Source organism: Tenrec ecaudatus, chromosome 16 (assembly GCF_050624435.1).
Source record: "Tenrec ecaudatus isolate mTenEca1 chromosome 16, mTenEca1.hap1, whole genome shotgun sequence".
Taxonomy (NCBI): domain Eukaryota; kingdom Metazoa; phylum Chordata; class Mammalia; order Afrosoricida; family Tenrecidae; genus Tenrec; species Tenrec ecaudatus.
The window spans coordinates 80,350,559-80,373,775 of NC_134545.1; the positions used below are offsets into that span (position 1 = coordinate 80,350,559).

Genomic DNA, 23,217 nt, shown 5'->3' on the forward strand with positions numbered 1-23,217 from the left:
ATTTTGGCAAGAACCAGACCACACACAATGATGCACACATCATCAAATAAATAAATAAAATGAAAAAGATGCAGACAGCACCAGTGCTTAAAGACACCCCTCCCCCTTCCCCCCTAGACCTTTATGGACTACAGAGGGGTGGAGGAAGAGAAAAGATGGCAATGGGGGACCAGGGTACTAATCCACCCAAGGGGAGGGCATTGTTTGTGTGCCCACAGGAAAGGGAGAGAGAGTATAGACTTCATTCTGGTGTGCCAATCCTTGAGGGTGATGTTCCTTCTTTGAGCAGCTAATTCACAGAGAGGTTGGCAGAGACAGCCTCAGTCTGAGACTTTATGTCCCCTCCTTTGATGACAGCACTGAAGACAGAGGTGGGGGAGAGCGGCCAGTCTGACCTGCCCACATGGGGACAAACTAAGAGGGGAGGGAGTGCAACAGACCAGTGATGGGAGCAAAGCCACAAAGTCCCTGAGGATTCCGATGGTAGACTTCTGACTCAAAGGGCAGCTCTTGACATCTCGTCTGAACTGGTTAGGGGTTATTCACAAGGGGCCACACTGAAAGTCTAAAGGTTTAATGGCATTGGGGGTGGGAGTGGAGCTGGGATGCACGCTACACTGCTCCATCATTGACTGCAGGAAGAGCAATGTGGACTTGTAGGAGCCACACCTGTTGGTCACAAATGCTGAGGACTGAAAGGGTATAAATGCTGTTAGGTAAGGGGGTCCCTATTTAGCAGGACCTGTTTGCTATTTAACAGAGAGATACTCATCCACTCTGGGTCAGGATAACAGACTTGGAACTATGTGTATGGCCTTTCTTTTTAAATAAGTTTCCCACTTTCTTTTCTTTTTTCTCTCTTTTGTTGTCTATCTATAGAAGGTAGGCAGGATAAACAATCTTAAGGAGACAGTGATAGAAACGATGTTTCTGGGAGGGGGGCATGGGAGGAGAGGAGGCAAGGGAAGTGAAGGGTGAGACAATAATTATGGGACAGGGTAGAATAGCAAGGGTTCTAAAATTGACAGTGTTCTTGGTCCTGTGATGAATCTGAAAGGTATCGGACAGGAATTACTGATAGGTGAACTATGGGTAAACATGATAGTGGGGCACCAGGAAAGAAAAAAGAAAAAGAGGAAATATGAAGAAAGTAAAAATTATATATATAGGTATAAATATAGATTGATTCATATATATATGTAAATATAGCAAGGAAGTATATGGGCTTTGGGTCTCTACTTAAATATTACCTCAGTACGAGAACGGCTTGTTCTAATAATGTGGCCATGTGTGATACTCACCTTCCCCACAGGATCACTGAAGACAAAACAGGTGCATAAGCAAATGTGGTGAAGAAAGCTGGTGGTGCCTGACTCTTAAAAGTTGTAGTGTCTGGGGTCTTAAAGGCCTGACATTAAACAAGCAGCAATCTAGCAGAGAAGCAACAAAGCCCACATGGAAGAAGCACACCAGTCTGTGTGATCATGAGATGTTGATGGGAATATGTTATCAGAAATTCAAAAACAAGCAACTAAATTGACATGAAGGATCTGGACAAAATGGAGGCCCCAAACCCACCTGTAAGATAATTGGGCAGTCCCTCATAGAAGAGCCACACTGAAGGGGTGATATATCCAAGGTGCAGTACAGCACTGATGAAGCACATAACTATCCTCTAGTTTTTTTTAAATATTTCCTCCCCTCACTGTTATGGTCTTAGTTTTACCCATTTATCTTGTTGGACCTGCATATGTTCATTTGTATAACAAGATCACTAAATGCATGAAAGCCAAGATAGATAATCCTTCAGAAATAGTCATGGTGGGAGGAATGATTCCCCGAGGGCACAGGACGAGGGGGTTGGAGGGGAAGGGGAGCTGACAGCAATGATGACTGTAAACCTCACTGGAGCAGAATGAATAACCGAATTGTAGGTGAACAGAAACGTTGGATGGTGTAAGGTATGGCCCCACATAACAACAACAACAACAATTACAATCATAATAAGGGTTCCTGCAGGGTAGGTTGGGGGAGGGAGGGGATAAAAGGGAGAGAGCTGACCTCAAAGAATTCAAGAAGAAAATGTTTTGAAACTGATGGTGGCAGCGATTGCAGAGTTATGCTTGATCTAATTATGGATTGTTATAGTATCTGTAAGAGCTCCCAATAAAATGATTAATTAATAATAATAATAAGACAGGCGATACACCAAAAACAAGTAGGGATGCCCAGTAAATCCAACACAAGAAAGAAGCACGAGGCACTCAAATGCTGACAGGAAATTCCATGACAGACACCAGACAGCACCAGCTCTACATTACCCGTGTGGAGGCTTCCCTGAAGAAAACACCTACAACAACGGAACTGAGACCATCTGGCAAACTTGACTAGGAAAATACTTTGAGAATACAGATGTATGTATTAAGGTATATCTGTATGTTTACATGTGATGTTTCCAACCCCTAAAGATACAAAGATCTCAGATGATAAAGACACTGATACTGAAAGGTAGTAATACTGAAAATAAAAATTAAAAAAAAACAAGTTACTAAACTTAGTAAGAACTGACAACAGAATCATCGGAACAGAACTCCCTTGGTAAGTAGAAGACCTGTATTGAATACTGATTTAATGAAATGTTTTTATAAAAGTACGTGCGAGGGTGCTGGGAGGGGTGCATCAAGCTGGCTCGGACGCAAAGGCAGCCTATGTTCGACAGAACAAAGCACTGTCTGGAGCGGCACCGTCTTCATGATGATCCCTGCGGGCTTGAGCCCAGTGTTGCGGTCACTGTCAATCCGTCTCCTTGAGGGATTTCCTTTTGCTTAATAACCCTCTGCTTTACCAAGCACGACTGTTAGTGAGACAGTCTTGCAACCCTGTTTCTAAGGCGCCGTCAAGCTGTACTTAGTCCAAAACAGATGCGTTTCTCTGGCAGTCCATGGCACACTCAGTAGTTTTCATCCGCGAGGGCTCCTTCTATGCTTTCAGCAAGGAAGGCTGTGCCACCTGCAGATTGCTACTGAGTCTTCCTCCAGGCCTGATGCTGTGTTCTTCTTCTGTCAGCTCACTTGGCCAAAAAATAGATAGAACAAGGTGGTAAAAGGAGACGTAAGGAGGCCCAGGTGTCTGCGGGGTTGTTGTAACATCCGGGACAATAGCCCAAGAGACCCTACAGCTTTCTCACTTTGGTGAAGAATGGTTGTAGCTGAGAGCCACTGAAGATTTAGCGAGGATAATAAGCCGATGAGAATAGCATAGGTTTTTAGCACATGTAATGGAGAGCCACAGACAGGAAAAACACCATCTGGAGGGGGGAAAAGTGCCACCGGCTACATGTCCTAACGGAGATTTTTTTTTTTCAGCTGGGGAAGTGCCGAGTGTGTTCTTCCCGGCTTGCTTTCTACTCAGGTCTTTGCACATGTCCATACACAGCCCTCTCTATCCGTGGGCTCTGCACCCATGGATTCAATCAGCGTGGATCCAAAATAATCCCGAAAACAAACTGCGGAAAGTTCCAAAAAGCAAAACTTGGGTTGTTCCTCTGGTTGTGCACAATTGAAGTATGAGAGATATTCTTCTTAAAATGTGAAAACTCCTTTTAAGGCCTGGGGGCACTGTGGGCTAAGTGCTGGGCTTCTAAACCACCTGGTTGTGGTTCAACCTCCCTACCAGAGGCGTGGTGGGAGGAAGATGAGTTGTCTGTTCCTATCAAGATGGACAGGCTCTGAAAACATGTCCAGGGCCACTGTGGGTCAGAACGCATTCGATGGCAGTGCATGGATTGTTGTCAGGTGTCACTGAGTCGGTTCTGACTCCTAGTGACCCTGTGGACACCAGAACACCGCCTGGCCCTGTGCCCTCCTGACACTGCATTTTCTGCTTGCCCCACTGTCTCACTGCACCTTGTCAAGGGCCTCCCTCTTTCCCGCTGGCCCGCTACTTTCCCAAGCATGGTGTCTTTTCTAGGACTGATCTCTCGTGACAGGAGGTTCAAAGTGCATGAGAGGACGTCTCACCATCCTTGCCACTAAGGAGCAGTCTGGCTCTTCTTCTTCCAACACAGATTTGGTCTTTTGGTAGTACATGGTGCTTTGAACATTCTTCTCCAGAGCACTATAATGCAAAATCATAGATTCTTCTTCAGTCTTCCTTATGGAATGTACAACTTTTACTTGATACAAGGTGATTAAAAATACCGTGGCTTGAGTCAGGCACACATTAGTCTTCAAAGTAACATCCTTGCTTGGCAATAATTTAAAAAGAGGTCTTGTGCTGCTGGTTTACCCAATGCAATGCATCATTTGACTATCGACAGCTGGCTGCATGAGCATTGGCTATAGATTCAAGCAAGACAAAATCCTTGACAACTTCAATCTTTTCTCCATTTATTCATGATGTTATTTATTAGTCCATTGTGAGGATTTTCTTTCTCTCTTCTTTTGTTTTCCTCCCCAAATCTCCTCATCCTCCCCAGCTCTCACCCCACCTCCACATCTCCGATAAATCATGCACCAGGTACTGTCTCTATGCATCTACTCTTTCTGTGCTTCGCAAACTGGGAAACGCCATAGAACCAATAAAAAACAACAACAACAAAAATCAAATGGCAAGAAGGAAATAATAATGTAAAGATAAAAATACAAATAAGGAGTAAGAAAGAAAAGACTACCAACAATATTTAAAAAGGCAGAGGAGAACTTTCTGTTGTGGACCAAGTGAGAAATACTTGCGCCAACAGCAAATTCAGGTTGGGTCAGGAGGGAGGTCAACGGACTACATTCCACCATGGTTCCGTTCACTATAAAAAGTTTACAATAATCTCCAATGATAAAGCTGTTCAAAGATTTTACAGTGAGCTGTAATTCACATCGAAGGCTGCGAGCCTTCATTTTCATCAACAAGTGCCTCAAGTCCTTCTCACTTTTGCCAAGCAAAGTAGGTTCGTCTGCAAGTTGTTAATAAGCCTTCCTCTAATCCTGATGCCACACTCTTCTTCATATCAACCAGCTCCTCTGATGATCTGCTCAGCAGACAGACTGAATGATTATGGTGAGAGGATATAGCCCTGATGTACACCTTTCTTGATTTCAAACCATGCGGTATATGCAATATTCCTGATCCATTTTCAGGTTCCGCATGACCACAGTGAAGAGTTCTGGAATTCCATTCTTCTCAAGGGTATCCAGTTTGTTATGAACTACAGTCAAATGTCTGTCAGTCTCTGTGCTGTGGTGACTCGTGTGGCTGGCTGTGATACTGGAAGCTGTGTCACCGGTATTTGAAACCCCAGCTGAATCGCCCACAATGAACAGGCTTCAGCAGAGCCTCCAGACTTACAAGAGACTATGAATAAGGGATAGGCTATCTACTTCTGAGGAATTAAGCCACTGAAAACCTTATGGGCATCATTTTAAAAATCATTTTAGTGGGGCTCATACAACTCTTATCACAATCCATACATCAATTGTGTGAAGCACACTTATACATTCGTTGCCCTCATCATTCTCAAAATTCACCTTCCACTTGGGTTCCTGGAATCAGCTCATTTTCCTTACCCCCCCTCTCCCTGCCCGCTCCCCCTTCCTCATGAACCTTTAATAACTTAGAAATTATTATTTTATCTTACCTTACCCTTATGGGTATCATTTAAACAGTTTCAGTGAGTAGAATAGTCTGAAGTTATGAGATTTAAAACAATAAAAATAACAACAGCAACACACTACCATGACCACCACCAAAATAACCCTGGGGTGGGGAGAAGGATAGATGGTAGATTATTTTCACCAAAGCAACACGTTAAACCCAGTAACCAGGCAGTAAAGATAGAGTTAAAAGTTACTTTTGTCAGCTTCATTCTAAACAAGCATTGGTTACTATAAGGTTTAGTGGTGCACTATGAGCCATGACTTACCCTCACAGACTGGCACTGGTACAGGAATCGGGTTCCTGATACATGAGCTTGAGGGTTGGACTGGAGGCCTACGTAAGCCCACAATACCTGGATCTCTAGGGAAACTGGTAGCAAACAGCAGGACGTACAATTCTTAGCCTGTAAAAGAGTCAAGAAGCATCTTCTTCAGTTCCCTGATGGTTACTTTAGTCAGTCAGCATGTATCAAATAGGCATTGGTTCTTAAGCATCACACAAGGCAATGGACAGCAAACATGTTTAGAGACAGCCCCCACAGGCTCATAGCTTTAGATTCTATTATTGTTCTTGATTGTAAAACATCAGCATTTAAAATGGACATCACCAGATCCACAGACTAATAAACGTGAGCCTATACAAAGGATTTATAAGACACCCTCAGTGAGTGACTGTAGTGGGCGAGACACCAGAAGAGATGGCAACTACTGCCTGGGGCGTGATTCACGGAACCAGGGTGAGTGACAGTGCAAGAAGGGAACTAACAGAACTCTGGGAGAGAGATGGCATATAAAAAGGGGTGCAAAAGCCCATGGTACCACGAAGGGATACTGAATGACCTTTTAAAGTAATAGTGAGTGCCTTCTGTGTGCCAGGCATGTGCCCGGCACTGACTTTGAGCCGACTTCTTGGCCAAAGCAAAGGATTTGGACACAGGAGCAGTGAGAGGTTAAGGAAGAACGCACTTAGGGATGCATTTTGAACTCCAACCCATAGTCTCTTCTGAAGACACTCACGGTTTCTAGAGACATGATGGCTTCTAGACTGGAAACATAGACCGCATTAGCAAGATGATTAACTGTAAGACGGAGGAAGGAAGTGGGGAAGAAAATGGTGGTAGGCCGTCAATCAGCAGATACAAACAATCCTCAAATGTGGCTCTTATACCTTCATTTGGATAGAGAATCTAAGGAAGAAAAATGAAGCAAAAGTGATCCCAAAGGTCAGAGCTTACACGATTGAAAGGCTAGTGCAAGCTTTGGCCATGCCAGCTACCGGAAATCTAGAAAAAGGACTAATATGGAGGCGAAGGGTTTCTTTCAGACATGAGAACTTTATGAAGATGGGATGCTAGAGCAGAAATTCTAATTGGCAAGTGAACATGGGCAACTGGAAGTTCAGTAGAGAAGTCAGGGGTGGAAAGTAAATGTGGAACTCAGATGCATAAAGAATATGTTTGAAATACCTCCGGAATGGGGAAATGGAGCTTTTCTACAAGTTTGTTGAAGCCCCCTCATCTAAATCCTAGAGAACAAACAGTTCAACTCAGGAAACATGACATAAGAAAGCAGCAGGAAAGTGCCATTAATTTGAACGAGACAAACCGTTAAGAGGAACTGAAAGTAATGAAGCAAACCTGTCAGAGGATACTGACACTGTTAGAAGGAGCCCTGCTATGGAGGGAGACGCCACAAGGGGGAGAGGAGAGCTCTCCTAGTAGCAGCATGTATGATTGGACTGCAGATGAAAGGGTCTGGAGATAGAAAGGCCGGTGCACAGAGTGGAATTAACTCCATGGCAGTGGGTTTCATTTGGAACCACTAAATGTACTACTGATTCAGAAAAGCAAGCATAACTAAAGTTTTAAATAAAAGTCATGCTGCAGCTGACTGACATCAGGAGGTAGTGGACAGGCAAGAGAGGAAGTGGGCTACAGAGGGGAGCTGATGCCCTCATCTCACGTAGAAGGGAGTCACAGAAACCCCTGGTGTGGACCAGTGACTCCGCCAGAAACAGAAACAGTCCAATGTGGCTACTCCTGGGACTGGGTATATGTGAGGTGGTTGACTTTTCATTCAATGTTAGCTTTTGCCATTTAAAGTTTAAACTTATAAATGTGTTATTTTCATAACAACAAGAACATGATTTAAAGCTCACATGACAAAAAAGTTATATGCTGATCAAATATTCTAGAAGAGAAAGTTTGAGATACAGGAGTGATTTTGAATCTCAAAGCAATCTATCTGTAAATTTTATAAACCTAGTCTGGAACAATGAATTCAAATAGGCATGCTTTTTAATATTCTTTCTCTAGTAACCACACTAATAGTAGAAATTGGGCCGGCTTTAGTTATTATCCATAATTTACAAGGGGTAGAAATGAATCTCGGTCAGAAAGCATTGTGTCTCTCCTTACCAAAACATTGCAGTTTCTGTGGAGGATCCTGGTCCAGTGTCCTTTCTGGCCTGGGTCAGCGTTACCAAAGATGGCGACATGCTCTGGTCTGGGGCTTCCGTGAAGAGTCTGATACATCTCCTGCTGCCAGTGGCTACACACTGCCTTCCTCAGCCTATAATTAAATACCCAGGAGCCTGGAATCCAATGCTGATACCAGCCAAGTAGTGTGTATCAACTATCACATCGTCTAGTAAGTGACATTTCAGAAAATAAAGTTAGCACCATCAGTCACGTAACCATATTAGTCCACTGATCCAACTATTATTAGAAACTTTAAGATAATCCTACATAGCTAGTAAAGGACTATTTTCAGAAATCGATGAGCAAGATTAAAATAACATAAATTACACGACTATTTCTAACTCGCTTTCTCTAAACTGCTACTTAGTATAAAACTTGCTGTACATCAATGTATACCCTACAGGGAGAGAAAAAGGGTGGGGTGCTGCAAAAGGTTACCTGAGCTTGCACCCAGACATTGCATTCACTCCAAACTGCACTTTATGTCTCTGAGCAGAACAGGCTCCGTCACCCTGGCTTTGCAGGAGGGTCACCTGCGATGACAGGTTAAGGAGATTATGAATAAAAAAAGGAGGCAGGATTGGACATATTGTGCCCTAAGGCAGCAGTGCTGAACCTGTGGGTCGCAGTCCCTTTTGGGGTGGAACAGCCCTTTCACAGGGGTCACCCCACTCACAGCAGCAGCAAAATGACAGTGAGGAAGTAGCAATGAAAATCATTGTATGGTTGGGGGTCGCCACATGAGGACCTGTGTGAAAGGGTCGTGGCCTGAGGAAGGGGGAGACCGCTGCTCTAATGAGTCTCCTAACAGCCTTCCTATTTTCTAACTTTCCTAGTTTCCTATTTATGTTACAGATTTGTGCTACCCCACACGCCCCAGTCAAGAAGGTTAATAACCAGGAGATAAGCATTGTTTTTCCAAAAGTGACTAGCCAGCACAAGAATGTAATTATCTCATTGACAAACAAGATAAATCAGTCGAAATCCTTACTATGAAATGAGACAAAGAGTAGCAGATCTTGGCTAACTGCAGGGTGGACAACGGCCAGGATCTGCCCAACGCCCGTTCCTACCAGGCAGAAATCAAACATACCAGATCACCACTCGAGCTCTCTGGAATGTGCCGCGTTCCCGCCCCTAGACTCTCTTCTCTCGTTCTGAGTGTGGCACTTTGCCGCATCGTCTCACAGAACTCACCAACTGTTCTTACACAAGTGGTTTACTAGGAAACAAGATCACGATCTAGAGCAGTGTTTCCTAAAGTGTGTGATACCCTGCGGGGTGGTGGTGGTACTGGAATAATCAAGGGGGGTTTGCAAAAGCAGATACCTGTACTTTACCCTGGACTATGGCACAGAGGTTTTTAATTGCCAGGGGGGTGCTGAGTAATTTTTTCCTGAAGGGGGGTACATCAAATAAGTTTGGGAACCTGTGATCTAGAAGACAGAACACAGGACCGGGAACAGGACGCACACAGGCAAAGGCTTCCTCCCTCAGTGAAGGATCCTTCTCTCAGTTCCTCGCAGGCTTCTCTTCCCTTCCTGAAGAGACGCTCCTCTCAGCCCATCAGCTATCGCCCTCGGCCGTGTTACAGCTCTTCTGCGTTACTTCCTTCCTTCAGCCTGTGTCTGCCTATAGCTTCACTTCCTACTTCCATCTAAAACCTGTGGGGTTGGCTGCGTATGTACTGAACCCCTTGTCAGTTTCAAGGCATGGCACTCCTACCAGAGCTATGAACTGACCAATCCCGTCTTGGTAGACACTTCATTTGCATAGTAGGTTACAACTCACCTCATTTACCTAGAGTATTGGCTAATCCCGTTAAGGTGCATGCCAATGACAGGCAGGCTGCAGTCCAGGACCAAACCCAAAGCATCAAACCAAGTGTGTACTGCTCACCCAGGATATGGCAATTAACCTGGTAAAATGAGCAGGGTTTCTGGAGTAGAGAATGTGGGCAAAGGTAACTCCTCGGGGCTTAGGGGTAATGTTTCTCAAGCTGTTTTTCCAAAAACCAAGGCAGAGGCCACATAAAGGGTCTCACACTTACCTTCACTCACGCTAACATAAGCTCTAAAACCGGTGTCATCAGCATTTCAGAACATAATTTATTAATAATTTGGTGATGACAATGTAGACTACCTAAACTATCTGGGCACCAAATATACACTCTAAGGAGCTGACACTGCATCTTTTCTCATAGGCTGTAACAGACCAAAAAGGATACTGAGTGACTTACATCACCAGTTAGAGCCAAGAGTGGCTTCCCAACAAGATAGCCAGGATTCCCGCTTCGAGGACTTGGAAGAGAGGCAGCTGCACTTCGTTCAAAAGCCTGCTGCAGAGAATACGATTCAGTGACTGAGGCAAGCATGCTCTCCCACCTCCGCCCTCTTGGCATTGCAGTCCCTCCTTGAAGCAGTGCAACAAGTTAGCCACCCGAGTGGGCTGGCTTCCCTCCACAGGGCAGCCTTTTGCAGAGATTTCCATTCCAGTGTTTGTGTATTTCTGAACTCACTAAAATAAACGGAGTGCTTTTCATACGAGGGGGCTTCAAAGGAAAAGGAAATGAAACTGCCGTTTGGAAGCTTTTGCATACTCAAATCCACTATATACTGTTTCTATAGATTACGATACTGTTTTTGTAGACTACGATGCTGTTTCTGTAGATTACCATACTGTTTCTGTAGATTACGATACTGTTTCTGTAGATTACAACCGCGGATCCTTGAACCCTGGCCCTCAAAAATTACTAGAGATGTGTTTAACCTGGCTGATGCAGAGGAAGTGAAATGCAACTGAGTTGTAGGTGTGCCCTAAAATGTATTCATGTATTGACAATACTCAAAAACTCTTAAACTGACTGCCATTGAGTCAATTTCTACTCATAACGAACAAACATGACAGGGCAGAACTGCCCCGTGGGTTACCATGACTGTAATTGTTTATAGGAGTAAAAAGCCTCTTCTATCTTTGAGTGGGTGGTAGTTTTGAACTATTGACCTTAGCATGCCATCTGGGTTCCCTACTGTGGGTAGTAGTTACATAATCTGGTGTCAATTTAAGAGTGAAGGGGTGAAGTTTAGCCTGTCAATCAGGTCGCAGATTAACGAAATTATTTGGAGGCACTATGGCGATAAACAACTCACTGGAGGCCAGACCCATACTATCTGCTTCGCCTTCCTGCTGTCAAGACACATGGAGCTATGCTGATGAAGCCAGAGCCCTGGAGCTAGAGGAGCCACATGGAGACCCATGCCAGCACTGAGATGCTTCCACCACCACTGGATCTATAAGACTTTCCACCCACTTGCCTGTAATCTTCCTGTATTAAGCATCATTGAATGTGTTGCGTGAGTCTGAAGAGGAATTTATAGAATGGTATTGGACACATGGGCTAATATCAGACTTATGGACTTGATCTGGACTGGGTGGGGCTGTTTTCTTAATATACAATTACTCTTATATACATCTCTTTCTTGTACACATGAATGTCTATGAATTTGTTTCTCAAGTCTACCCAGACTGACACACCTACATATTGATAAAGTGTCGCAAAATTAAACTGAGGCACACAGGAATTTAGTTGGTCACCAGAAGGTAGAGGTGATAAAAAAATTATACTCTTCTGTTGGGCTCAAAACCAGGAAATAAGTCAAAAAAAACCCCAAAGGTGGTGATCAAGATTTGAAACTTAGATCATATGGGAAATAAAATAAAATGCTGAATATCTAGAAATATGAGAAAAGCTAGTTAAAGAATTTCTATATGATGTTGGCCAAAATTAGTATTCAAAAAAAGTTTTGATTTTAAAGTCTTACTTTGCTTGGGGTCAGATGGCGAATCAGAGAAAGTATTAACAAATAAACACTGCTGAATCCTTATCATGTATAGCTTAAAAATGGAGTACTTTGCGTGTTTCAAATCCAGGGAAATGACGTCTACTTATGACCCAGTGTTTTCCCCTCGGTCCGCTCTAGGAAAAACACTCGACCTTGAAGTGAATGATGAAGTGCTGCTGTAAGGAAGCATCTGGCTTGATTGTCAGGTTGGTTTGTCCAAAACTGACAGAGACTCTCTGGATTCCAGAAGTCCCATTGGTCTCTATCTCATACATCACCTAAAATACAAAAGGAGAATCAATTAAGAAAAAAAATTAATAGGCTGATTGTGTATGGTATAGATTTTATCTTTACTAATTTTTATTATAACTGAGTGAGGGAAACTAAGAGAACAATCTTAAAAATGCCAAATCCAAACACCATGAAAAGATCACATTAACATCTAGCCATGAGAAGAAAGACTGGCTAGAGTCTTTTGACAGGGTTCATGGACATGGTGAATTTATGGTAAGGAAGAAAAGTAAAAGGGAGAGTAGAAACCAAGGCAGAGGTGACCAGGGATGGAAACCCGGTTTACTGAGCTCTAGTAAGATCTGCTCCGACAACCGTTACCATCTCAGAAACCCACCGCGGGTCACTGTGAGTCGGCATTGCCTTGGTGGCAGTGAGAGCGATATCTGAGGATGAGTAAAGACAGACAGTTATCTGGGGTCAGGAATCACAGCAATTGAAGATACACTTAGGTCATCGAAGCACACTATTTGTCCAGGTCATTCACGCACAAGTTCATTTCAAACAACAATGAAATTTAAATATTTCTTCACTCAGTGGATGGCTGCAGATAAGCTTTCTCTTTAGTACATTTGCCTTAGTCTCAGAGTACCTTCAAATTAAGGGGAAAAAAAAAGGTTCAATCAAAACAGAACATTCTGACCAGATCCACTGGGCTAGTTATAGTTAATTCAAGGCAGAGAGATCATCTCACAAGCAGCTACTTTGGGGGATTGCGAAGGGGCAATATTAATAGATTTTCGCAAAGAACATAGGACGATTATGGGGTCTTATCATGAAGAATTAAGAAAACCGAGAACTATGTTGCTATAAAAAAGGGCAGGAATTTTTCTCCCCCGTCATGACAATCTATCTGCTTATTTTTTGAGGGTAGCAGGGGCTGTTCTAGGAACTTAGCCCACCCACCCTGCAGCCAGATCTTGCCCTTGCAGACATCCTTTTAAAAAAATTGAAACCGTTTTATTGACATATAATTCATGTATGGCGCAATTCAGTGGTTGGAACATATTAAGAAGAGTTGTGCAGTCATTACCACAACCAATTTTATTCCTGTATCAATTATTATTAGCTCCCCCTTCCCTCCAGCCTCTCCTGCTGGAATACCAAGAAATTATTACTCTGGTTACTGTTTCTGTAGATTTACCCATGCTGGATTTCTTAAAAAGAAAATCCTACAAAAAAACAAAAACAAAATAAAACACAGAAAACCCTCAATCCACAAGAAAGTAGAAAATAATAAAAAGTGAAACAAGTCGTGGGTGAAGTGGAAATGGGGAACCAATTACAAGGATTTACAAATAACCTCCTCCCTGGGGGATGGACAACAGAAAAGTGGGTGAAGGGAGGTGTCAGAAAGTGTAAGATATGACAAAATAATAATAATTTGTAAATTATCAAGGGTTCATGAGGGAAGGGGGAAGGAGAAAGGAGGGGAAAAATATGAGGAGCTGATGCCAAGGGCTCAAGTTGAAAGCAAATCTTTTGAGAATGATGATGGTAACAAATATACAAATGTGCTTGGCACAATGGATGTATGTATGGATTATGATAAGAGTTGTATAAGCCACCAGTAAAATGATTTTTTTTAAAGTGCCAACTAGGGAGTAAATTTGACTATTTGCACACAACCCCAGTTGGGTACAAGCAGCTCGAGTTAGTACATACCAGCTAATAAGTGTCCATTGTTGGGGGGAGGGAGGGAAAAAGAGGAGCTGTTACCAAGGGCTCAATAGAAAATAAATGTCTAGAAAATGATGACAGCAACACTGGCACAAATACACTTGATATAATTGATGTATGGAATGTTACAAGTGCTGTAAGAGCCCCCAATAAAATAGATTAATAAAAGTTAAAAATAATCAAATAAAATCACACACACACACACAGACACACAAAGCAGAACAAGTTAACAATGGGCTAAAAGGGAAAACAAATGGTAAGACGTTGAATTTTAACCCAACTATATCTGCAGTAATCTACTTCCCACTGCACTCTGAGGACGAGCAGTCTTTAAAGACATTAAATGTCTCTGAATCTCTAGACTGCCTGGGTTAGAAGAGAGCATACAGAGCCAGAGTAGCCTAGATTGCTGCAGTTTTAAATGATACTGTGTCAAGAGAAGGAAATGAGGTCAGAGCCAGTCAGAGAATATGAGAAACAGAAGAGGAGTTACAAACACACCCGGCACTTCCAAAAGTTCCCGGCCAAATAGAAAGAAAGTATCATGGTATTTTGCCAGGAACTTTTCGAAACTCCGTGATAATTTTAATGTCCCAGGCCTGGAATACTGGGGGACAGCAACAAAGGAAATGAACCAAACATGGCAGAGAGGATGTGATTGATGGACTCCATTTTTGACATGTTAAACTCCAGGTAACACATGAACATGCATGCGGCGGGGGTTGGGCTGAGCACCATGGGTACTGAAGATCAAGATCCATCTGTCCAGAGTCAAGTCCTACAGCAAGGTGAGCATGCCTACCTGGGAAACAACGTTTTGACAAGTGTTTCCGGACAACAGAGGAGAATCAGCTTGTGAAACCACTGTTACAGGCACCTGGAAAGAGGAAGGGAAGCATGTAAAGCAACTGAACTCGAAAGCAGCATTTTCTTGGCTGTCCTAAGAACTTATGCTAAAATGCTTATTTTTCCCTAATTAACCTATCCCAATTCTCTATCCTCCCATAGCCAGCCTCCAACTTAAAGTCATTCTGGATCAGTGCTTCTTAAAACATACTTCCTAGAGCACGAATTCTATTAGATATAGCATGAGTATTTCATGGTTGGGTTGAACACATTTTAGGAATACTATATTCTTTACTCCCCTACAGGAGTCAAAAAGTTCACAGAAAAATAGATGGAAAAGAATGGAATTTTTCCACCAACCTTTTGGAAGTATACACTTGGGAAACTGGTGGGTCTAAATCCATTCTTAATTGTTTCATACATCGCATGCACATTACCCCCCCCCCCCGCTACTATGATCTAGACCAGTGGGTCTCAAACTTCCTAATGCCGTGACCCTTTCATACAGTTCCTCATGTTGTGCTGACCCCCCACACCCCAACCGTAAAATTATTTTTGTGGCTACTTCATCACTGTAATTTTGCTACTGTTATGAATCGGGCGACCCCAAAGGGGTCGTGACCCACAGGTTGAGAACCAGTGATTTAGGCTAAAATTGCCTCAGATGCAAAGAGAAAAAAGAATCTCTTTCTATTTTCTTGTTTTCCCCTATTTTCTTGATAAAAAGCATCATACCATCATATTCTGCAGGTCAGCCACACCTCTTGGAACCTAGAACAAGCAACATAGGTGTCACAGGAAGTCACCAGAAGAGCTCACCCTCTCATAGTACTACCAATAGTCTTTGGGTTGCCAGGATCCACACATTAGAATGATTCTCCTCCCCTTGCCACCCTGATTTTCCCTTACACTAGAATTCAGGCCCTGGAGCTGGAGGGAAAGCTGGATGGACCGAGAAGTCCACTAAACTACCAAACAGTAAAAGCCATGATTTGGTGAAAAAGAGATGTCATTTTTAAAACTTTCCCAAGCTAATCCTAGTAGGCAGGAGGGTGATAATCTACTACACTGGTGATGTAAGTTTGAAGCTTTATCTTTCGGTGGATAGTTGGTTTTCCTACCATTTTCCACAAGCTACCAACAGACCAAAATCCCCCCAACTGGACCAATAGCTAACGTAAGAAATGGAGAAAAACTGCCAAGAATTTTGTCTGCTTGGATCCACAATCAATGCTCATGGAAGCAGTGGTCAAGAGACCAAAAGATGCAGATTAGGCAAATCTGCTGCACAAAACCTCTTTAGAGTATTGAAAAGCAAGGACGTTACTTTGAGGACTAAGGTGCATCTGTCTCAAGCCACGGTATTTTCAACTGCCTCATATCTCTGTGAAAGTCGGACACTGAATAAGGAAGATCGAAGAAGAACTGATGCATTTGAATTGTGGCGCTACAGAACTATATTCAAATACCATGGACTGCTAAAAGGACCGATATGTTTTGGAAGAAGCACAGCCAGAGTGCTCCTCAGAAGTAAGGATGACATCTTATATACTCTGGACATGTTGTCAGGAAAGACCAGTCCCTGGAGAAGGGCATCATGCTTGATAAAGTAAAGGGGCAGCAAAAACAAAACAAAAAAATGAAGGTCCTCAATGAGATGGATTGACACCATGGCTGCAGCCGTGGGCTTACACACAGGGATAATCTTGAGGACGGCGCGGGACCGGGCAGTGTTTTGTTCTATCGTGCACAGGGGCACCATGGGTAGGGACTACCTTGATGGCACCTATGAACAACCCACAGTGGGACGCATGTGTTGATTTCAAATCCACGTTGGTGGCAGAGTAGAGAGGGAAGAGGCCACACCTACCTTTAAGACCGTGAAGTTAGAATAAGAGGCAGCGTCCAGGGCTGGATCCAAGCTACAGCTACTTGCTAAATTCTTAAAGAAGCGAGTGCAAGTTGTATGTTTACTCTCCAGGAAACCTTAGAATACAGAGAATTAAGGAAAAGGTAAATGAGAACGCCTATGTTTAAATAAACACAAGGTTGATGCTTCTTCCCGGGACTCACCTGCAGGATTGCTGTCGGCACAGAGTCCTCCAGGTCCTACACTTGCAGGCTGTCTCAGCAGGCTGACCACAGACCACTTAGAGAAGTAAGTCACGATGGGGTCCCCAGCCTAAACACAGTGTAAGAGAAACGTGCTTCCGTGAGACTGGGCACAACTACACCAGAAAAGGAAAAGACAAAACAAGGGTTAACTCTAATCTGTTACTGTGGACCAGACTGCATTCCGCGATAGCCCACAGTGGTTTACCTATCTTGGGAAGGTACCTCAAAGGCCTTGTCAGCTGCCTTGCCTGAGGGGAAAGCAATTCCACTCCTTCCTGCAGGCTTACCTTATAAAAAGGTGGTGGTGAATGTGACTCGAATGATGAGATGAATGCTTTGCCTCCAAACTCTTCAGCCAGGGCCTGAAAGTTGGTTCTATCAACCTTTGGGAGCTTCTGAAAATAGTTTAATTTTGCTAAAATGTTTTTCAAAAAGAAAAGAGTTTAGAGAAAAGAAAGATGTATTTGAGAATACCAAATAACTAATTAAAAGAAAGAACATTTGTAAGGATGAGTGCTATACATAAAGTTTGCAAAGGCACTAATGTTAAGTCTTATATACTTGTGTTACCACCATCCAGAAGGTGCTCAATCAACACTCCATCTCCAGCGGTCAACTCAATTTTATCACCTCCCAACTTATTTGTAATGTGAGTTGAATCATTGCTTTAGTATTAAGATCCAGTCAGCCAAAAAGAGGAAGCCTCTCCAGATGGATTGACATAGTGGTTTAACAATGAACTCAAACATAACAACCCTGGTGAGGCTGGTGCGGGGCTGGCCAGTCCTTTATTCTATTGTCCAGAGCATTGCTGACCCTCAGCTTTACCAATCACGATATCCTTTTCCAAGGACTGCTCTCTCCTGATAACCTGTGAAAAGATGTGAGATGAAGTCTTGCCCTCCTTGCTTCTAAGGAGCGTTCTGGCTGTAGTTTTCCCAAGATAGATGTTTATTCTTCTGACAGTCCCTGGCACGTTTAATATTCTTCATCAACACCATACCTCAAAGGCATCAATTTTTCTCTAGTCTTTATTCATGATTAAACTTTTACATGTCTAGGAGGCTATTGAAAACACCCTGGCTTGGATCAGGCACACCTTGATCTTCAGCTGGACAGACTTGCTCTTCAACATTTTAAAAAGGTCTGTGCAGATTTGCCCGGTGCAATGCATCGTTTGACATCATGACTGCTGAGACCATGGGCAATGACTGTGGCTCAAGTAAGACGACATCTGTGATGACTTAAATCTTTTCTGTTTATCGTGATGCTATTGGCCCAGGTGTGAGGATTGCCATTTTCTATAAACTGAGTTGTAATCCACACCTGGAAGTTACGGTCCTCGATCTTCGTCATCAAGTGCATCACCAGCAAGTCCGCCTTTTAGCCAGCACAAGGTTATGTTATCTGCATACTGCATATTGTCAATATGCCACCCTTTAATCCTGATGCTGCATTCTTTCGCATACAGTCCAGCTTCTTGGATTAGTCAGCACCCAGAATGAACAGGCATGGTGAAAGAATAGAACTCTGACACACACCTTTCCTGCAGATTTTAAACCAAACACTGTTCCCTTGTACTATTGGAATGACTGCCTTTGGCCTACGTACAGACTCCACATGAGCACAACAAAGTGTTAGCATTCCCATTCTTCCCAATGTTATCCATGGTTTGTATAGTTAATAAAAGACAAGTAAACATTTTTTTCTGGTATTCTCTTTCAACCAAGATCTATATGACGTCTACAAAGATATTCCTTCTTCTGAATCTGGTTTGAATTTCTGGCAGCTCCTTGCTGATGTACTCTTGCAGCTATTTTTGAATTGTTTCCAGCAAGATTTGACTTGTGTGTGATATTGATAATATTGTTTGGTAATTTCCATACTCTTTGGGGTTACTTTTATTTGGAATGGGCAAAAAAAAAAGGTATCTTATAATATGGATCCCTTCTTGGCATAGATAAGTGCTTCCTGGGTTTCATCAGTTTGTTGAAACATTTCAATGGATATTCCATCAATTCCTGTCAAACCCATATTTTTTGCTGCTTCCTTCAGTGCAACTTGGACTTCTTCCTTCAACACTACTGGTTCTTGATTATAGGCTCTCTTGAAATGGGTGACAGTTGGTCATTCCTTTTGGCATGGTGACAATGTATTCCTTCCATCTTCTTTTGATGGTTGTTGCTGTTAGGGGACATTGAGTAACCTATAGTGACCTTACACGCAACAGAACAAAACACTGCCTCATCCTGCGCCATCCTTACAATCGTTCCTGTGCCTGAGCCCATGGTGGCAGCCATGCTGTCAGCCCATCTCATTGAGAGCCTTCCTTTGTTTGCTGTCCCTCTGCTTGACCAAGCATGCTGTCCTTCTCCAGGGACCAGTCTTTCCTGACAACACGCCCAAAGTATGTAAGACAAGGTCTTGCCATCCTTGTTATTAGCAGCCCAACACAATCTACTGCTTGACTAGCAGAATGAAAGAGACTTAGAGCACAAGAATAAAAATTTACCAAAAAGAAGAATAAAAATTTACAAGCAAGAAAGGAAACTTAGGCAAGAATAAAACTTAAAATAAAAAATCAAGCCAAGAACAAAACCTTAAAAGTCGAAAAATGTTTAAAAGAATCAGGCCAGAGACAAAGGTCATTTTCCATAAATGATCAACGATAATGTTTCTACATTATTTAGCAGTCAACATGTCGCTACTCACAGTTGTTCACATGGACGCAAAACTGCCTAATTCCATTTGAATCGATGAAAACTCTCGTAGGAAATGGGGAATTACTTCTGAAGATAAGAGAGTTGTCCACACACACCCAACTTGAAGACCTATGATGACAGAGGATAAAGCACATTTGGAAGTAGAAGTTTAGAAGCCCGAGTTACACAGGATTGCGCCTAGGTTTGCTAACCACGTGGTCAGCAGTTCTAGAGCACCAGTTGCTCTGTGGGGGAAAGATGAGGCTTTCTATTTCTGTGAAGAGTTGCACTCTTGGGAGGCAGTTCAACCATGTCCTATAGGGTCGCTATGAGTTGGAAGCGGCTGGACAGCAGTGAGGTCCAGAGATGGGCACCTGCCTTCTGGAATGTAAACTAGCTGCCAAAACGACCTTGGGGAGCCATGGAATAACACAAAAGTTCCAGGTCCTAGGAGTGTATTGTGGGGCGAAGGTACCCTCTCCCTATCTCCAAATATTACCTATTCCCGAATCTCAATTCCCTTTTGATGAAACCATCTGCGATTAAAGCGCACCTTACGCTCCCAGGAAGGCAGAAGGAGAAAACTGTCCTCGGATGGAGAAGAAAGCAGTCTCTGTCGCAGCAGCAATTTACATCACAGGTGCCACGCGTCAAGTCACAGACACAGATCGGTAAAACTATGCAAGTAAAACATAAATCAGGGCGAATGAGACCAGGATTCCCAAACTCTTCCAGGGAGAATTTTCCCTCTTCCCGCAGTCCCACCCACTCCAATTTCGCTTTCTTCGCAGACTTGGACATCAGAGAGGTCAATAGTCCCCCTCACCCGGGAAGAGATCCACGGTCCTGTTCCCAGGCGCCGAAGGGGTGCCAGCAGTAGGACCCGCCGTGGAGCTCTCCGTCAAAGCCCGCGGGGTTTCAGGGCCATCGGAAGGCTGGGGGGTGCTGCCTGGCGTCGTTGGCCCCTGGCCCGGAGGGGTGGGCGCTGACCCTGCCGGAGAGGAAGAGGGCTGAGGCCAGGCGCCCTCTGGGCTCATCAGGAAGAACGCCTGCAGTAGCACGAGCCACGGAGCGCACATGGAGCAGTGGAGACCCCGCGGGGTCCCGGATCGCGTTCCTCGGCCGTCGCCCAGACGCGTTGCTAGCGCTGGGAGGGAGGAGTCGCGTAGCGTCTGACGTCATGAACGGGCTCCTGATCATTGGCTCGTGGTGATGGCTGACACCTCGTCAGCCAATAGAAAACGGGATTCTTGCGGCACGTTCGGCCCCTCGCAGTCCAGGCGTGGCGTTGCTTCCGCCTTCCGGCCAGCCGCCGAGCCGGCGAAGGAGCGCGTTCTCGGCGGGTCCGCCAGATGCCAGTACAAGTTCGGCGAACAGACCAGAGCGGCGGCCTCTGACAGAGCCAACCCCCTAGAGGCCGCAGCTGGAATCGGCATCTTCTTCATCCCGTATCAAAGGGGTAAGAGACCGTTGCCGTGCACCAATAATGGTCCTAGGGAAGAAAATATACAGATGGCCACACACATAAAGGTTGGGAGTCCCGCTTAAGTGTTTTAGATATTAAAAAATATACTTCCCATATCTTTCGTCTACCCAGTTCAGATCTATGAAATCACATTAAAAGCATGTTCAGCTCTTAAAATTTTTGCCGTGAGAAATCAAACGAACTCAATAAATTAATTACATCATTGAACGCGGACTGTGTACTTTATTGCTAGAAAATACAGGGAAAGAAAATGGCACAAGCAAAGATGTGAGGAAGATGGGGAGGAAAAGATTAAAGAGATTTTCTGAGCAATGAAGAGAAAATATGTTGCAAGAATGGAGAAGGATGGTCTTAAGACTGATTCTATTCCTCCTAGTGATTGTGAAGTGATACGTCATTGCGATTTTAATGTGTATTTCTTGGATGACAATAATGTGGAGCATCGTCATGTGCTTATTGGCCATTTCTCATTTTTTCTAATTTAATAAATATTTTTATTGGAGCTCATACAACTCTTATCATAATACATACATACATTTGTTGCCCTATTGGCCATTTTTAAAAACACTTTATTAGGGGCTAATACAACTCTTATCACAATCCATACATATACATACATCAATTGTATAACGAACATCCTAACATTCTTTGCCCTAATCATTTTCAAAGCATTTTCTCTCCACTTAAGCCCTTTGCATCAGGTCCTCTTTTTTTTTTTGGTCCCCTCCCTCCCCGCTCCCTCCTATTGGCCATTTCTATACCTATATATCTTTTTTGGAAACTTGTGTAATAGTTTTGCCCACTTTCAATTGGATTATCTTTTTGTTTTGACTTGTTACATTGTTTGGGATGAAAGTCTTTTAAGGAGATATATAATTTGTAGACATATTCTCACATTCAGTGTCCCAGCACCATTTGTGTTCCCATTGAATTATTTTGACCTGCTTGACAAAAATCATGTGTTTATTTTTGGACTTTAAATTCAGTTCTGTTGCTCTGTTTGCTTATCTTTGTGCCAGTACCCTAATGATCTTGAATGTTATTGCTTTGTGATATGGATTGAAATTGTGAAGCATGAGTCCTTTTTTAAAATTAAATACTTTTATTGGAGGCTCTTAAATCTCTTGTCACAACTCATACATTCATCCATTGTGTCAAACACATTTGTACATATGCTGCCATCAGCATTTTATTTCTGCTTGAGCTCTTGATATCCGCTCAATTACTGCCCACCTTCCCTCATGAAATCTTGATAAGTTATAAATTATTATTTTCATATCTTACATCATCCTCTGTCACCCTTCACCCACTTTTCCGTTGTTCATCCCCCTGGGAAGAGGTTGTATGTTGATCCTTGTGATGGATTCCCTTTCTCCCTCCACCTTCCCCTTATCCTCTTGGTATCTCTATTCTCATTGTTGGCCCTGAGGGGTTTATCTATCCTGGATTCCCTGTGCTTGGGGCTCTTATGTGTAGCAGTGTGCATGTTCTGGTCTAGTCTAATTTGTAAGGTAGAATTGAGGTCATGATAGCGGTGGGAGGAAGCATCAAAGAACTAGAGAAAAGTTGTATGTTTCATCAGTGCTATACTGCACCCTGATTGGCTCTCTTCCTTGTGATCATTTTGTAAGGCGATGTCCAATTGTCCACAGATAGGTTTTGGACCCCCACGCCATGTGCCTCCTCTCCCCTCCCCCCATTCACATTATTATGATTTTCTTCTGGGTCTTAGATGCCTGATATCTGATCCCATCAACACCTCGTAATCACACAGGCTGGTGTGCTTCTTCCCTGTGAGTTTTGTTGCTTCTCAGCTTGATGGCCGCTTGTCAGATGATGGTCAGCGCTCTAGCTGAAAAGCAACAAAGCCCACATGGAAGAAGCATACCAGCCTGTGTTGATGGGATCAGGGATCAGGCATCAAAGACCAAGAACAATCATATCCATGTGCCAGAGGGAGTGCGGGGTGGAGACCCAAAGTCCATCTGTAGATAATTGGACATCCCCTTACAGAAGGGTCATAAGGAAGAGATGAGTCAGTCAGGGTGCAGTATAGCATCAATGAAACACACAACTTTCCTCTAGTTCTTTAATGCTTCTCTCCACCCCGCCCCCCACTACCACGCC

The 23,217-nt window shown here is 43.5% G+C and overlaps 1 protein-coding gene across 4 annotated transcripts in view; it reads right to left on the bottom strand.

The window, feature by feature from the left end:
• TCTN3 (tectonic family member 3) overlaps positions 1–20,742 on the bottom strand; it is a 28,332-nt gene extending 7,590 nt beyond the window's left edge. The window contains exons 1-13 of one of the 4 annotated variants that reach the window (XM_075533711.1): positions 20,431–20,742; positions 20,158–20,281; positions 19,615–19,733; positions 17,190–17,317; positions 16,861–16,969; positions 16,658–16,773; positions 15,523–15,558; positions 14,744–14,818; positions 12,123–12,248; positions 10,368–10,463; positions 8,567–8,661; positions 8,066–8,219; positions 5,915–6,052 (exon numbers count right to left, since the gene is read on the bottom strand). In XM_075533711.1, the coding sequence (XP_075389826.1) occupies positions 5,915–6,052; positions 8,066–8,219; positions 8,567–8,661; positions 10,368–10,463; positions 12,123–12,248; positions 14,744–14,818; positions 15,523–15,558; positions 16,658–16,773; positions 16,861–16,969; positions 17,190–17,317; positions 19,615–19,733; positions 20,158–20,281; positions 20,431–20,683 (1,569 nt within the window). In that variant the 5' untranslated portion in view covers positions 20,684–20,742. Of the gene's footprint in view, positions 1–5,914; positions 6,053–8,065; positions 8,220–8,566; positions 8,662–10,355; positions 10,467–12,122; positions 12,249–14,743; positions 14,819–15,522; positions 15,559–16,657; positions 16,774–16,860; positions 16,970–17,189; positions 17,318–19,614; positions 19,734–20,157; positions 20,282–20,430 lie in introns of all 4 variants that reach the window. The other 3 variants (XM_075533709.1, XM_075533710.1, XM_075533708.1) reach the window with 3 other exon arrangements.
• Positions 20,743–23,217: the final 2,475 nt, after the last annotated feature.